The sequence below is a fragment of the Chaetodon auriga genome, chromosome 13, assembly GCF_051107435.1.
Source record: "Chaetodon auriga isolate fChaAug3 chromosome 13, fChaAug3.hap1, whole genome shotgun sequence".
NCBI classification, from domain to species: Eukaryota; Metazoa; Chordata; class Actinopteri; order Chaetodontiformes; family Chaetodontidae; genus Chaetodon; species Chaetodon auriga.
The window spans coordinates 9,088,540-9,102,767 of NC_135086.1; the positions used below are offsets into that span (position 1 = coordinate 9,088,540).

At 41.0% G+C, this 14,228-nt stretch overlaps 1 protein-coding gene across 1 annotated transcript in view; it reads right to left on the reverse strand.

Annotated features, from left to right (window-relative positions):
- LOC143330437 (ephrin type-A receptor 6-like) overlaps window positions 1–14,228 on the reverse strand; it is a 159,101-nt gene that overhangs the window by 115,376 nt on the left and 29,497 nt on the right. The window contains exon 3 of the mRNA XM_076747039.1: window positions 2,169–2,832. Coding sequence (XP_076603154.1) covers window positions 2,169–2,832 — 664 coding nt within the window. The remainder of the gene's footprint in view (window positions 1–2,168; window positions 2,833–14,228) is intronic.

Genomic DNA, 14,228 nt, shown 5'->3' on the forward strand with positions numbered 1-14,228 from the left:
GTTCTGGATGGTGGGAGAAGAGCAGTGAGCAGTCCTGAAAGCATTTTCAAAAGAGCACTGAGCAAAGCTGTAGTTTGTGGTGATGTTGGATGAATAGAAGGATGGATGCCATGACATATATGTGTCAGTATCATCCATCTGTGGTGCATCTTGTTAATTTTGGTAAAAGTAACTGTACACTCTCTTTATTTAAATCAGAAAAGAGTCAGCCAGATACAGATGAAACATTTCACCTTTCACTGACTGCCAGCATCTTTCTTGATGTTCAACTGTTCACATTGAATTTAAAGCACTTGCAGGTGTTAAAATCAGTGTTATTCAGTGTTAACAGCGTATAGACTGTAGGAATATTGTTACCTCTCAGGATGACAGAATGATCCGTCTCCAGCATTTAGTCAGTGAATGGAGCAAATTTTGCAGTAAGTGGCCAGTTACTACAAAACCGATCATTTGCTGCTAAATTTCCACCTTGTAGATTGTACATTTATCTACTGTAGATGCAGACACGTGTACTAGTTGACCTGACATCAGACCTGTACGTTGCTTGAAAAGAAACTGCATTGGACCTTCATGAGGGTATGTTTTTTTTTTGTACTATAGCTTCCCAGCGAGTGGTGCGACTGGCGATAACCCAAAGCTCATATCAGAGAGTTGAGGATCAAACTGTAACCCAGCCAGCCGAGGTAATCTGTCACACCAAGGTAGCCCCTGGGACAGCGGGTGGTGGGCCACTGCTATACACAACAACATACCTACGTGCATGCTTAATCACATACACACACTCTATTCATCTGTATATATAACTCACACTGATACACACACACAACATATACGTTCACACAAACACATGACCAACAGCATTCAATCGCTAAATCCCCTTTAGGATTTAGGAGTCCTCTGACACAGGACACGGCACTATGGTTCACTTTCTGACAGTTCACTAATGCACCGCTCCTTGCACTTCATACAAACACGCGTGTGATCATCATGTTTGGCTCTCAAGTAATAATCAAAATATGGACTAAAATCCACCAAGAGAAACCCACAGAAGAATACTTTTTTTCATTTTAACCTTTTGGGAGAATTTTAAATGCAAAAGCAAACACTCAGGCATTAACCTCTCACACAGATCTTGATAACATTGTTTAGGATTTGTGTTATCACAGAAAGCCCCTTCACTAATTCTGCATTCAGAGTTACTAATGAGTGCATCTTAACCTGCATCTCTTTGGAATGCAGGACAGTTGTCAAGCAAAGGGAATAGGGAAACATAACAGAAAGTGTTAATGTATCACAGTAAGTGTTGGACTCAGGACAAGATATTCTAAATTACAAATATACCTACAACATGCATATGTGCACACCCACACACTAATACAGCCTTAGACAGAATCAGAGAAGCTCTCTGCCATCACACAAACAATTCTAAACACTCTAATCCCTTCACATTAGATGTTATCTTATTCTCCAGAGAGTTAGCAGCTAGAAAAAAAAAACAGAGGAAGCAGAGGAAAACAAAAGCAGGGTGAGTAGGAGGGAATGAAGAGGGAATATAATGTATGTATGCTTTGTAAACCTTTGATATATGAGAGCACAGCAGAAGAGTGACTGTAAACATGTAGTATGAAATAATTGGGCATTGTAGGCAGATGGTCAGCTACTGACATAAAATGTACCTTTTGTAGTTCTTTCATACATTATTGAAATGCACGAAGTAAACGGAAATAAAGCCCTGCAGACATGATATCTGCAACTTAATTTATCTACGTTGCTTTTCTATCTGAATGGCTAATTCATCAGCCAAGTAGACTATACAAGAAATTGACCCCAATGAAGGGACAGTGAAGTTTGTGAATATGGGAATTTGATATGCTACAGAACACACAAAGTGTACAAATGAGGGAAGCATTTGAGTAAAAAACAAGAATAATACTGCATTCGTGTTTAATGGACTAAACAGGACATATCAGCTTCCTACTTGGCGGTGATCTTCACCTCAGTTTTTAGACAGCAAATAGTGCTAAAAATACTGTAACCTCCCTTCCAAGTTTGTAAAGAATAGAGTTCATATTAGTTTTCAAGTGGTAAACACTGAAAAAATATATAATTTCACCAGATGCTACATGAGCAAAAAGTAAAAATAATGAGAGAAAGGTTGGAAAACTCACCACTGCACGAGCCGTCGATCTCCTCATAGCCAACGCTGCAGACGCATCTTCCCAATGGAACCAACCAGTCTCCATCAGCTCCACAGAACAGTTTGGGCGTGTCTCTTTCTTCAGCATGGTCAATACACGCCCCTCTCACCTCGACCAATGAGGAAGAGTCCACACGAGGCACTGTGTCTGGAAATGAGGCCAGGTTCCTCAGCGTGAATGGACATTTTTTATAGTAAACCCTCACTGAAACCAAGGCGATGCAGGCACCGATGTCCTGGAATGCCAGATAGAAGCCCTTCCTGGTCATGGGTCCCACCTCGCGCACCTCCGTGTTGAGCTTGAGTATGCGATCTCCAAGATCCATCTGAGTGAAGCTCTCATCCGCAGCGATGGTGTCGATCTTGGTGTACTGTGGGGGCTTGAATTTTACACCGTGAGCTTCATCAGTCTCATGGTAGAAGAGGTTGAATGTCTCCTTGCAGGTGCCAGATACCCAAGGGATGGAGTTGCAGTCACGGAGGGTAAAGCGAAGCTCCACGTAGATCTTTTGGGCGGCCTGACGAGAGATCCAGTTGGAGCGAAGCCAGTTGTTCTGGTTGGGCTCCATCACGTTGCAAACCTGGAAAGTATGGATGGGACGGTTGTGCTCATCCATCTCCGTAATGGCGTCCCACTAAACAGGAGGGAAAAGCAAAGAAAAGGAATAGTAATTAAAACACAAGACCACAAGTTTTAGGTCCGGTGACCCGATCAGGCAACGGTGTAAAGGTGAGAGACAGACTGATGAGCATGTTGTTTTTACTTGTTATGCAGTGTGGCACTAAAAGCATAAATCATGGGGTCATCCAAAAGGTTAATCACTTCTACAGCATGAATGTGATGAGCTAATTCCATTGCAACCTGCATGTTTCTACCATTATGAGGTAAAATTATGAGGTGTAGATCTTGGCCAAGTGTCCCAAAACGGCTTACGATTATGTTCAAGTGCCTAAGCCCTCTCGTGGTCGGAGTAATTGAATGATGAGAGGACAGAGAGAAGTCAGGTGAGGTTATAATAGTGCGATGAAGTCCATGTGGGGAACAAAACATCATACTATTACACCTGAAAGCGCTGTTCGCTTCCCAACCATGAATCAAATCAACAGTTTCTTGTTGAGCTATTTTGCTTTTGATCAAAATAACTATCAGACAGAGGGACTATTATCCTCAACAGTGGCAGCAGAAAAAAAAAAAAAAATCACTAAACTAACAGTCTCTTTTTGTCTTATTCCTTCAGGTCTATCTTGGCAGGTTTTCTCTCAGAATGATGTCTGACTCCAGCTGCCTAGTCTTCAGCATCTCTCAACTCCCAGGTCACATGATCAGGGCGTATGGCAGCTTTGCAGGGTCATGAGGTTACCTGTCCCCATGTTGATGGGAGAGAAGTTAATGGGGGTTTTTAGCCTCCTGGTCCTGCACAGCTCTCTGGTTTTATTCGAGTGGAGACTGGCTACATGGGCGACCCCAAAACCACCCAACATCGACCTCCAAGAATCAAATTACCTGCCTGGGAAAAAGGGCTCTCAAATCACTTCGCTTACAATGCAGCATTGGACCCTCCACAAGCTACAGTGCCTTTGAGTGTGCATGCTTTATATTTAGACTGATATACAAACAATTTTGCTTATGCTGTCAAACTATTCCACAACTGTTACTACACACACTAATATTCTGAAAATGTAACCTTCTATGGCAAATACAGATTTCTGGGGGGTATTATTTTGGCTGCAGAGATAAAAATATGGCCAAATTTTAATGAGCAGAATATGAGTGCAACATTAGCGTTAACAATCAGCCCCAGTGACTCAGGAGGACTGTGGATGAGTTTGAGCAATGAAATCCTGCACATGCCCACTAGTGGATTACAGTATTGCACACCCAGTTCTGTCTCCTGGTATGAGCCAAACACTATAATTAACACTGTTTTCACAGAGACAAGTGAGAGATGCATTTGGGAGGTTAGGTGTGAAGGCCAAGCATAAAGCTATTAATTACCAACCAACACATTCACATAACTATCATTCTACATTAAAAAAGTGAACCGGCTACATCGCACAGACACTCACACAGACACTCACACACTATGTGTTCCCATTCGCAAGTCTGGGAGGAGAGATCCCCATTCTAATTAATGGTTGGAAAACAACTCCTTTATAGGCAAAGGCAGTCCAGAGAGTTGTGATAGAGCCGCTGGTTAATTTACCAATACTATTTGCCTGATAAGCTTGTGCATTTAATAAGCTGTTTTACACTTAGCTAAATATTACCTCTTGATGAGAGTAGTAATCAAAGCCTAATGTTTGCTTTCACATACTCATTATCGTTTTTAATAACATGTTCTAATTCAATCATGCAAAGACGACGGGCTTTAATCTGCTCTTCCCTCAAGGTGTAATTGTAGCATTACAGTCAAACAAATTGATTTTGTCACATTGCCCATCGCGTGTGAGGCTAAGCACAGCGAATCCTGCTCTGCAAAGTCGAGCACTGCAAAGATTTTGGTAAAATATGGTAATTATTACTCCAAAAATAATCATCTAAAGATAAGAGAATACAGCTCTGCTCATTTCAAACAGTACCACCCACTGTCAATCCTTTGTGTTCGGGTCCTCACTTGAATATTATTAACAGTGAGTTATCATGAATATCTGAAATTTTTGTAAAATTTGACAAATTTGACAAAGAAGCTTATTTCCCAAAATGTTGAACTTGTGCTTTAAATGATTTTTACAGTGTTAAACCTTGTAAACTAGGTCAGGACAATTGTGTGCGAACAACAATTACATTAAGACAAGAGATGTTATCATCAGTTTTAGGAGGATTGGTGGCAGACACACTACTTCTTCCATCATGTCCACAAATTTGAGACTTCCAAATTCTTTGGTCAAAAGCTCTCTCTCTCTCTCTCTCTCTCTCTCTCTCTCTCTCTCTCTCTCTCTCCCTCATGGAGAGTTTATTGAGCTACAAACGGTTCATAATATCTACACTATTGATTGCTTGAGGAGAGAACACACACCTTACACATTATTGTAAAGCCTGCCATCTGGAAGTCTCTGCATTAAAACATTAAAATGCATAACCCACCACCCAGTCTGAAGACTTGGGCATACACATATTGTGTATGTAATACATACATATTTATTTATTTTATTTGACTTTCATTTTGAACTACACAGGTTTTGTTTTACCCAAAACTGGTCTTTTCTGGTTTCTGTCATATTTACCACACAGATGCTCAGCTCGGTCCAGTCATGGGCCATGCACAAGTGTTTAAACGTGCTGATTCAATCCACCCTTCGAGCCTTTTCAATCTGATTTAACCACTTAGTCAGCTGTTGACCTGCAGAGGTGTTTGTAGGAGGAAAGATGCATCAGCACCCTTGAGCTCAAACACTTTCTCCTAACAATGATAAGCTCTGCAGCTTAGGAGAGTTACAGAGGAAGTCCAGTTTATACAGGAGAATATCTTGTCTAATTTCAAAAAGAAAATGTTTTCAATGCTGGAGACATTGAAAAAGGTCCTGATGCAAATAGATGAAAATGGTACAGGCATGTTGTTGAAGTCTAGAAGACATACTGTGTAGCTGTAGTCAGATTATTGACATTTCTTCAAACTCTATGTATTTTCAGTGTCTGTCAATGGTTTTTAATTTGGTTTAGCTTCAATTCACTGAAGAGTGATGTTCACGTAAAATGTAAAAATTGGCCACCTGTTGAAGGTCACTCAAAACAAATGCCGTAGCTCGCAAGTTAGCTCAGTTAGCCATGCAGCTAGTGGCTGTAATAGCTGACTAGAGTCTCCCCGAATCAACATTTCTTAGCATTAGAGGATTACTGGTGTTAACACCGCGCTCAGCAGCCTCCTAGCAAACAGGGCTGGACCAGGACCAAACATAGCCTCTGAGACGGGGCCAGTCTGACTCCGGGGACAACAAAGACACAGCAGGCGAGGGCAGGAGAGGATACAGGATACATCTTCCAGTTGAAACTACAGGGCGCCATAGCATCAGACTGTCACCTCCTGAGGTACAAAGTGGTATTACGAGACAGGATGGGCCAGGGCTAGCTGGTTAGCATGCTAACTTCAGTACATATCTCTGCAACAATACACAGATAGCTTTGACAACATATCAAAACTCTTATTACGTCACATTCTGTTGATAATTTTAGTTATTTTTTTTTATGTTTTCACCTTTAGGTAATGAATGTTACAGTACGGAATAAGTCTGGTGTGTATATATGCAACTGTATGACTGTGAGGTCTGCTAGAAATGAGAAATGAACCAGGTTGTTGCACACAGAAACACACAGCAAGGTCAGACGTAGCCCCCAGCCTCTCTATCCAGGACATTTTTATAGTGCATCAAGGCTGTCTTCTGTACTGAAGAGATTTGAGATTTAATATCTGGGTATAAAATTGAAGACATTCCTTCTGTTAGACAAGATTCTTTACCAACAAAGTAATGTGTGAAAGACATGGGGGGCGGAGAAAGAGATGATAGAAAGCAGGAGACAAAGAGGAGATGAAAAACCAGAATGTGTTGAGAACATCTTTTCTTGAGTGTTGTTATCTTGAGATACAAGAGAATCACTAAAGTTACGAGACAATGAAATTAGCTAAAATGCCACTGTAGATAAACTGTGGCCAGAGACAGAAGCAGGGATAGAGGAAGACTTATCAGAGTGATTTGTCCCAAAGGCGGAAAACAATCCATGGTGATAGGCACACATTGCGGCTCGAATCCCCAATTAAACACCATTCACAGCTGATCTAACGGCCTCTAAGGCACTGACATCTTGTCAGCTGGCTGATAATGTCAAGCAGCTATTTGGTGGGAGCACTTTGAAATAAGTCACTCTCCAGCTTTGCATTTGCAAGAGCTGGGAATTCAGTTATTGTCTTAAAAGCAATGACATTTATTTCCTGTCAGTCGGTTTAAAAAATAAAAAGGCAGAGACATCAGCTTCACACCTGCATCTCTAGTCCTCGTGAACTCACCAACCCGACAAGACCGTAGCCACTTCATTGTGTGTGTGGCACTCATTTGTAATCCGAATGTGTACCAAGTTCTTTTCCAAAGTAGAAACCTTTAAGTGAAGTCTTGCCTGGCCACCTCACTACCTGGCCATCCAGCCTTAACATGCATAATTGAAAAACGGTCAGAAAATGTGGTTGATTGATTGCAGCCTGAGACCGAGGCCCTTATAGCCCATCGCTCTCGCACATGAAAGGGAGCCAGTCATTTTACTGGCCACTAGCCCAGAGGTGAGCTCCTTTTATTAAAACTGTGAAACCCGAAGCCCTATTGAGAACAGCACTTTTTAACTATGGTGTCATAACCTGCTCCACTCGTCCTAGATCGAAATTAAACATTTAGCGATCCTAAATGGACCCACCACTTGGTTGGGTCTGAGGTTGTAAAAAAAAAAAAGAAAAAAAAAGAATTAAACACATTTTAAAAGTCAAATGTCCCACTGTGTGAATGAGAGTGTGTTATGACCTACTATAAAAGAATTAGTTAATAATTATATTACTGACAGAAACCAGTGGGGCAGGTTAAGGATTAGAGCTTTGAAAGGTTTACTATTAGACTACCAGGACACGTGTGCTCTTCATGGCAAAGTGATTAAATCTTTACACATTTGACTAAGACACACGCACAGGTTTCTGAGTACATTCAGTGCATGTAAATTCTTTTGAATGCTCTTTATTTGGATTTCCACTCCTGGCTATATGTTCTACTAATCTGTTTTAAATTGGCTTGTCTACTGTACATTTTCGTTAGTGTGAACAAACTGAGGAGTGGGACGAAGTGGCCATTGGAGATAAAACTGCCAGCTGTTACACTGATACCACGAGAGTACGTGTCTGTGCATGCGTGGCATAAACTTAAATTCCCAAATTCTTTGATACACACAAAAACGAATACAGTAGCACAATCACACACCTGCTTCATTCACACACACAATTGTACAATACAATTGTGTTGCATTATGCTTTTCAATAAATGACAATTAACAAGCATAAACAGGCCGAAGGACCAAGTGGCAACCGCTGGGGCTGGAAAATCAAGCCAATGTGGAAGTGCCAAAAACTGCAGTTCCTCCAATAGCCACTCCAAATTTATATACAACTCACTTGCTTAAATTATATCAAGGCTTAAAGATATGCGTAATGAAGGGAATGGCTGCTTTGATTGACAGCTAGCTGCATGGTTTCAGCAACTAGACTTCATTTGGCCTGCCTCAGCTCCACACACGCTCCACCTCTTTGCCCATTTTTGTATTAGCTGGGAGTGTGGTGGACTCAGGCACTGCCAAGTTGGTGACAGTCGAAGCTGCTATGATTGAGCTTCACAGTGGCTTTTCAGAAACCTATGGGTGCGACATGGACATGATCAAATACATGAACTATCTGTATGTGTAAATAATAACTAAATAAACACTTTTTCATCCATTGGCTGGCCCCTTGAGCGATTGTAAAGAGGAATTTTAAATGTCCTATAGAAGACAAACAGGACACTGCTGTTGTATATTGTTGGTGGCAAATGAGAGCGCAGTGAAATCACAGGTGTTAATTTGGCCCTCAGGAGACTGGATCTGAATAAATATTTCGCATACCTATTCCTTTTGTCATAGCCGCGGATTGTACAAGGTGTCCTGTAGCCTCACCTGCTTTATTTAGAACTTGATTCTCCTGTTTTCACACACATACACACACGGTATCAGTGGAGTTGGGAGCAGGTGGGTTTTTCCTCGGCCTCCTGAGACTTCTCTCAATTAAGGCAAAGATAAAGACTAAGGAGAGGGAAGCGACGGCCAACATAAACAGCCACAGCCAGCTTTCTTTCTTTAAAATCATTCCTTCTGGCCATCTTTTTGTTTGTCTTTGTGTGTTTTCTCTCCCTCCTCCAAAAGCGCATTTCAACATAAAAACATTGACACAGGCTCACATGCATCTTATAGCATCATTAACATTAAAATGCCGTTTCTTTAGTCATTTCTGTTACCACTCGCAGCCAGTTGGTACCACCGACATGCAAAGCTGCAGCTCCATAAATTTCACTTAAAAAATAATATTTAAACCCCATTTATGGTATGTTAACACTGGCTCTCTTTCTAAAAACAGTGTAGACATAATGCACTTAATCCTCTCTTGTCCCATTGTGGCAGAAACTGATCACTTAATTTTCACTGATTTGATTATGTAAAGTCTGTTTAGAAGGTTTTTATTTACTCTTATTTCAACACTCGACAAATAGGGTGATTACTGTGAACAGCGTTTTTTCTCAGGTTTGCTAAAACTCCCTTTTCTCTGTCTCTCTGTTATATCATGTGTCTGTATTCTTTCTTCGTCCCTCTTTCTCTCCATTCCCATGTCTCTCCTCTGTTTGTCTCATTCTGTACCTCATGCCCTCTCTATTTCTGTCTTCACCATACACTTTGTGTCTTACACACACAGGCACCTCGCTGAATTGTGAGTGTGTGTTCGTGTGCAATGCCACTGTCACTGGGATTGAGAGATTTTTATTTAATCCCAGAGCCTCCCTCTGTGATGGATGAAAAAACCTCCACCTCCTGCACGCTCGCACACACACACTAGTATAGGTATTAGGGAGATGGATGAAGGGTCTTTGCTCACGAGGGAACTTGATGTCAGCTCTTTGACTTTATGAGAAAAGAACAAACAATGTGAAGAAAGTAAAACAACTAAAACAGAGAAAGAGAGAAAAGTAAGGTGCAAATGCAAATTTAAAGCGGTCTTCTGGCATCTTTATGACATGAATATTTATGATCACTGGATGGAAATTATTGCTGTAAGAGAAGAGAATAAAGTCTACCCCCACCCCTTCACCCCCCATTTAATAAGATTTAGTCTCAGAGACAATGGGGAATTTTTTATACTCAAAAGCACCTCATTAATTTTCGAAGTTACTCACTCTCTCACCAAAAAAATCTACACGCACACAATATGGCGATAAATATAGTTCATCCTTACATTTTTTTCCAATGCCAATGTCCCGTGTTTAACAAATTTGACAAGTTTTCCCCTTTCTCACATTATAGAAAGAGAAAAACTCCTGTTCTCAAGTACAAACTTAAATCAAATCATATCTAAATGGCCACAAATCTATGCTGTGTGTGTGTGTTTTATCACAAAAGCGTGTGTAGGGGTGTGTGTGTGTCAGAAGTCGGTCTATAGAGGGCTCATTAGGGACAAGTGGGGCTTAACTTGGGGGATTTCGTCAATATCTGGCAACCTCGTCCAAGTCATTGTGTTTAACTGAGTGCCAACAAGGAGATCAATACTTTGATTGCAGAATTATGGAAATAGATTTTCACTATGTACTTTAGGCCTTCCAATCCAATTACTACAGGTGTGCCAAGAGGAGTATTGGCAGGATTTGACACCGGACAGAACGTGGATAACAATACCGAAGATGTCAGAAAATCTTTTATAATGACACCTCAGCAAAATAGAAGGAACCCCTCACTGTTTTCGTTATGACAGCGTGGTGGTGGACCTTATTCATCATGGCTAATAATGATGATGCTTAGTTTGGATGCCAATGTGGAGAACAGGGTCATCTGTCTTTTCTGTTCATTGTCTCTTTGCTGAGTAGAGGTTGGCTGGTCTGCTTCATGTACTTGAGAAAGAAATGCTGTTAACTTGAGACAATTCCTTAAGAAGTTAACACATTAGTTTGTGTTTTAATGAAGATGAGAGAGTGGGTTGTCCACATTAAGCAAAAAAACACAGTGGCGATAGGAAACACAGTATTGGACCGGTTTTAATAATACCAGAGAGGGGATGGGGAGGTGTGGTTGTGCATTAATGAACTACAGAGGATTTACTCAACTCTCTGTGTTGGATAAGCAGCACCCTAAAAAAGTCAGACTGAAAGAATAATCTGCTTCCCATTACAGGAATCCACGAGTATGTCCCTGTTACTCCCCTTGCCGGCTCAGCATCATCACTGAGGTCATTCCATGCACACACATGCACACATTTACTCTGCTCTCTTAAAATCAATGGTTTTATCTACTATCTGAGTACAAGTGCAATTCATAATTATGTGGCTTTGCTGCAGAAATATAAACAGGAGATGATTCTGCAATAAGCTGACTTTAATTTTAAGAAATGGCAGCAGTGGGTATTTAACCGGAGGCAAGAAATCGGAGGTCTGCTCCATGAAACATCTTGAAAACCTCAGATTTTCTCACTGATATGGAGGAAACGCTTGAACTCAAGGGGAGCAGGCCAGATTATATCTTGAATATTTGAGTAAAATAATCTATAGTTATCAGACTCAGACCTGTGTGCCGGATGGAGCACAGTGTGGTTCAGACAGAGCACTGAGGTTTAGCGTGCATTACCTGACGGCATTATCGGTTTCATTCATGCTTCACAATCACTGGCTCACTCACAGCTTTGAGGCCATCAGCTGATTAGTAACATCCAATCACTTTCACGCAGGTGTACAGAGCGGCCATTATAACCCTGTTGCCACGCTGAGAGCGGCCCCTTAGAGAGCAGAGCCATTTGCTACACATGGTCGATTCCTTGATGTATGTGTCTCTCACTAAACAGCTTTCACACCTCAACAATATTGCAAAAAAGACATTTCACAGTTTATTGTCATTTTTAATACACAATGAAATAAAAAGAAGTTGTTTAAACGCAGGCAGGTAGATTCATGTTGTGAATATGGAACAAAATCTTTATTTCCAATAAAAACGACCAGTTTTTTTGAGAAACTGCACCGTAGGTTCTGCCAATTCTGCCCTCACTGGGCGTCACTGTGATCTCCTTTTAATCGTGTTGATCTTTGTGCTGAAATCAAGCTGTGATGCTGCTGCCAACAGGTTCGGTACTGTACATTCCTGCCAAACTGGGAATAGTGAAGTGATCCAGAATAGAGCTATGTGGTTCAAATGGGCATCTATCTTGGAGTATGTACAGGCAAAAACAGGTCATTTTTTTGCCAGATCTACCACAAGTAAGTACTAACATATTGGAAGAATTGGCCCTCAAAATGATTAAGCTTACAGCAAAACGTCAGCAATCGGCATCTATGATCCAAACCAGATGGTATGAACACCACCCTTCATATCAATGAACTTATTTCTGTCGTTATTTATTAGATGATTCTGTCAGACCACAGAATTCTGCTTATCATTTGGTTGAAATGTTGGATGCATTCTGGTGAAGTTGTTCTTGGATATATGCTTATTTGTCACTGTCCTTTAGGGATTGATTCTTCAATTAAAAACAAGTAAGATGCAACCCGTATTACTTTCACACAAACACACACAGTATCCCACTGCCCGTCACCAGCCCACCCCTAAATCAATAGGAGCAAGTGAACAGCGGTGAGCAAATGAAATCCAAAGACCATGCGCTCTTCTCATTCCTGCATCAATCACAGCGGATGGGTAGCCAGGAGGGTGGAGCCAGTGCACCCATCTGTCATCCCCATGGCGCTCTCACAAAGTGACACCCTGTTGGTCATGGCCTCAGCCATCCTCTGAAGATAGCCGAGAGCACTGCGTGACATGTTAGGGACTGCTCGTGTTGGAGCTGACATTCAGTAGTAGTAGTAGTAGTGATTTGTATGTTGGCTGTTTTTAAAAGTCAATCAAACACCCAAATGACACTGATTAAACATTCTGTTCTGAACTGTATTCTGGTCATGTTGTAAAAACCTCCTGACACCTGAAAATGAATGACAACCACTGAGAGCAAGACTAATAAAATTCTGTTAAGTGTTTGCAGTTCCCTTGAGGCACATTTGATTGCAGGTTTAACAGACTGTTGAGTAAAATCCTCCTACTACAGTGGAATGATTTCCTTGACACTGTAATAATTTAACCATATACACCAACTGTGAATGGTAAAGAACCTCTATCGTTATCAGATAAAGGTTTGTGCAGCACAGACTGACTCTTGATTAAAATGTCAAACATTAGCCCATATATTGACTATACAAGGGCTAATTTCTCAACTTTTTTTGAAACCCAATTTCAGCTTCTAAAATTTGACATAATGCCACTTTACCATCTTATTTGGACAAACAGTACTTCTTGAAGCAATGACGGAGAAGCTGCAACACACAGAGCAAACTATCACAGTGCTCAGATCTGAAGAGCAGACGGTCCAAGGTAAACAAAGCAGCTCACTTCTTAGAGTACACGGCTTATGTTATTACACTTTTTGCCCTCTGTGACATTGGATGATCTTTGCACAGTATGCTCATATACAGTTTTTAGAGGTAAACAAAGCATTATGTTGAGGCTGACAAAAGTAGAGATAACAGTTTCAGATTTCTGAAGGTATTAAAACTGCCAGTTTTTCTCAACCTCAAGCCTATTGCCTGAGACAATGGGGAAAAGAAGAAAGACCAGTGAGACTGTGCCTGCTACAGTCTGTGACAGCTACTCCACCAGCCCCGTGCAATGATCAGGGCCATCCATCAAGATTTTATTGATTTCCACATAACAGAGCTCATCTATGCAAAATGAAGCCGCCTTGTAACGTCACATATATCTTTTCCTTTATAAGACGGTGGAGTGTCTGATGATAAATGTCGCAGTTATAATAAAAAATAATAAAATAATAGTGTCACCTTTTCATGGAAATAAGACGTTATTGCTAAAGCAGCATGGGCATTCAACATGTTTGGCTCTGTCGTCGCCTCGTGACTATATTGTGTAATTCATTTAATTTAGCACTAGCTGTTGCAGTAATGCATTTATGTCATTTAGCACAGTATAATGTCCATTACAGCGATGGCCTCTGGAGAGGGTCCCAATCTATCATGCATTTGTGGCTGCCATAGATCGCTCTTCCTGCTGTTGTATTAAATCAATCACGGCTGGCAGTAATGGATGTAAAGCTTTGACTTAACCCTTCTATTGGAAGAAAAAAGATGCACACGTGTATTTTGACATGCCAAAGATTTAAAACGGCTGTCTGTGAAAGACAGCCCTGAGTCACACACTGCATCAGCAGCATCCATCCTGCTGGAG